Source organism: Plectropomus leopardus, unplaced genomic scaffold, assembly GCF_008729295.1.
Source record: "Plectropomus leopardus isolate mb unplaced genomic scaffold, YSFRI_Pleo_2.0 unplaced_scaffold27851, whole genome shotgun sequence".
Lineage (NCBI taxonomy): Eukaryota > Metazoa > Chordata > Actinopteri > Perciformes > Serranidae > Plectropomus > Plectropomus leopardus.
In genome coordinates, this window is record NW_024630325.1 from 1 (window position 1) to 1,822 (window position 1,822).

General features: G+C 40.4%; 1 protein-coding gene across 1 annotated transcript; it reads left to right on the plus strand.

Annotated features, from left to right (window-relative positions):
- Window positions 1-62: 62 nt before the first annotated feature.
- On the plus strand, window positions 63-1,301 carry LOC121937913 (centrosomal protein of 120 kDa-like; the record flags this gene model as incomplete). The annotated part of the gene is made up of 3 exons (XM_042481203.1): window positions 63-245; window positions 318-414; window positions 1,131-1,301. Coding segments are annotated over 3 exons (451 nt in total), but the record flags the coding sequence as incomplete, so codon positions are not given.
- Between the last annotated feature and the right edge of the window lie 521 nt (window positions 1,302-1,822).

Consider the following 1,822-nt stretch of genomic DNA (forward strand, 5'->3'; position numbering starts at 1 on the left):
TGTGTGTTTGTGTGTGTGTGTGTGTGTGTGTGTGTGTGTGTGTGTGTGTGTGTGTGTCGTAGGGTTCCTCTGGTGGTGGAGGTCTGGCACAGAGACTCCACCAGCAGAGACCAGCTGATTGGACGAGCCTCGGTCCAGCTGTCTCACCTGCTGAGCTCCGAGAGGATCCGAGTCCCAACGTCAACAGGGGAGCAGAGCTGGAGACAGACTCACCAGGACCGCGTCCCCGTCCTCAAAACGCACCGGTAAGGACGAAACTAAGCGGAGCATCACGTGGTGTCGGTTATCAGCTGTTTATGACTGTTTCTGTCCTGCAGCTCCGCTGAGAAGGTGGCAGAGCTCAGCTACGTGGCAACGCTGGAGGACCTCGGGCTGGTTAAAGCCAGAGAGGTCATCGTGTCCGAGTCTTCACAGGTGAGACACACACACACACACACACACACACACACACACACACACTCACACTTGGTCAAAAAATTAGTAAGATGTCAATCAATATGATGCAAACTAAAACCTCAATAATAAACATTTACAGGGTTCCCACAGTCATGGAAAACCTGGAAAAGTCATGAAAAAAGTTTTTTAAAAATCATTGAAACCTTTGGAAAAAATATGGGATGGTGTTGTGTGTAAGAAATTAAATTATATTAATGTAACATAACAGCGAATTTATTTTAAAAAATGTTTTCTTTGTTTCGTTTTTAGCAATTTTGATAGAAAAATGTAAGCTTTGTTTTCTCATTTTTTCTTTTATAAAAAAGATTTTTTTTTAAATTGACAAAATCACGCCATTCATCCAGAAACTTATTGGATCTTCTCTTTTCCAACGGTGTTTGAACAAATCATTTGGGAAGCTGAGATTTAGTTTGAATAGAGTTTGAATCTTATATGTTTGAAAAAAGCTGGTGGGCCAAGAAAAAAATATTTTGGGTCCTTGTATGTAAAAGTTTTTAAAATTTGTGTGTGAGCCCTGCATGAAGTTAAATGAAGACCTCTCAAACCTGAACATTATTATTTCTATAAAGGTGAATTTTATGTCGTATTGGATCAGACTCTTCAGGTGGACCTAACAAAGTGGCCCCCACATTTTCGGATAACGTTTTACCTGTTTTTGTCTCATGTGTCATCAGACTGAACCTGCCGTCCCCACACAGCCGTCCTCCCACCCTGCAGCACCCAGACCTGCTGCTCCCAGCCTGAACCCGCTGGCCCCGCTGGCCCCCAGAGAAACCCTGGAGTACCGCACGGCGCTGGAGCTGGAGCTGTGGAAGGAGGAGCAGGAGGAGCTGTTTGATAATCAGGTAAACACAAAACTAAAACTGAAAAGTCAAAGGAAAGAAATTCAGCGTTCTGACGGTCGTGATAAACCTGGAAAAGTCATGGAAATTGCAAATAGCAATTTACAGGCCTGGAAAAGTTTTTAAAAACAATATATATTATGGAAGTTTTGGAAAAGTCATGGAAATCTTTCACAAACCTGTGTAATAACACGTGATGTGTTTAAGGACGTCAGAAATGTGAAAATCCAAAGATAATTCCTGCTCTTTGCTTTTCTGGCGGTTATAAAAGATTTTGTGATTTTTAAAGAAAAAGAATCACAAAATTTTTTTAAAGAACTTTAACTGCATGTTTTCTTTAAAATCATCCCCCCCCAAAAATGGCCAAAATGCTTTGAAGAAAATCTGCCTTTCAAACAAAACTTTAAAGAAAAACTAAACTAATTATTTTTAAAGAAAACATCCCTTAATGTTTTCTTCCAAAATCGGCAGTAAAATCGATATAAAATACAGCAATTTAAAATCATCACAAGCCAAAAAAACCC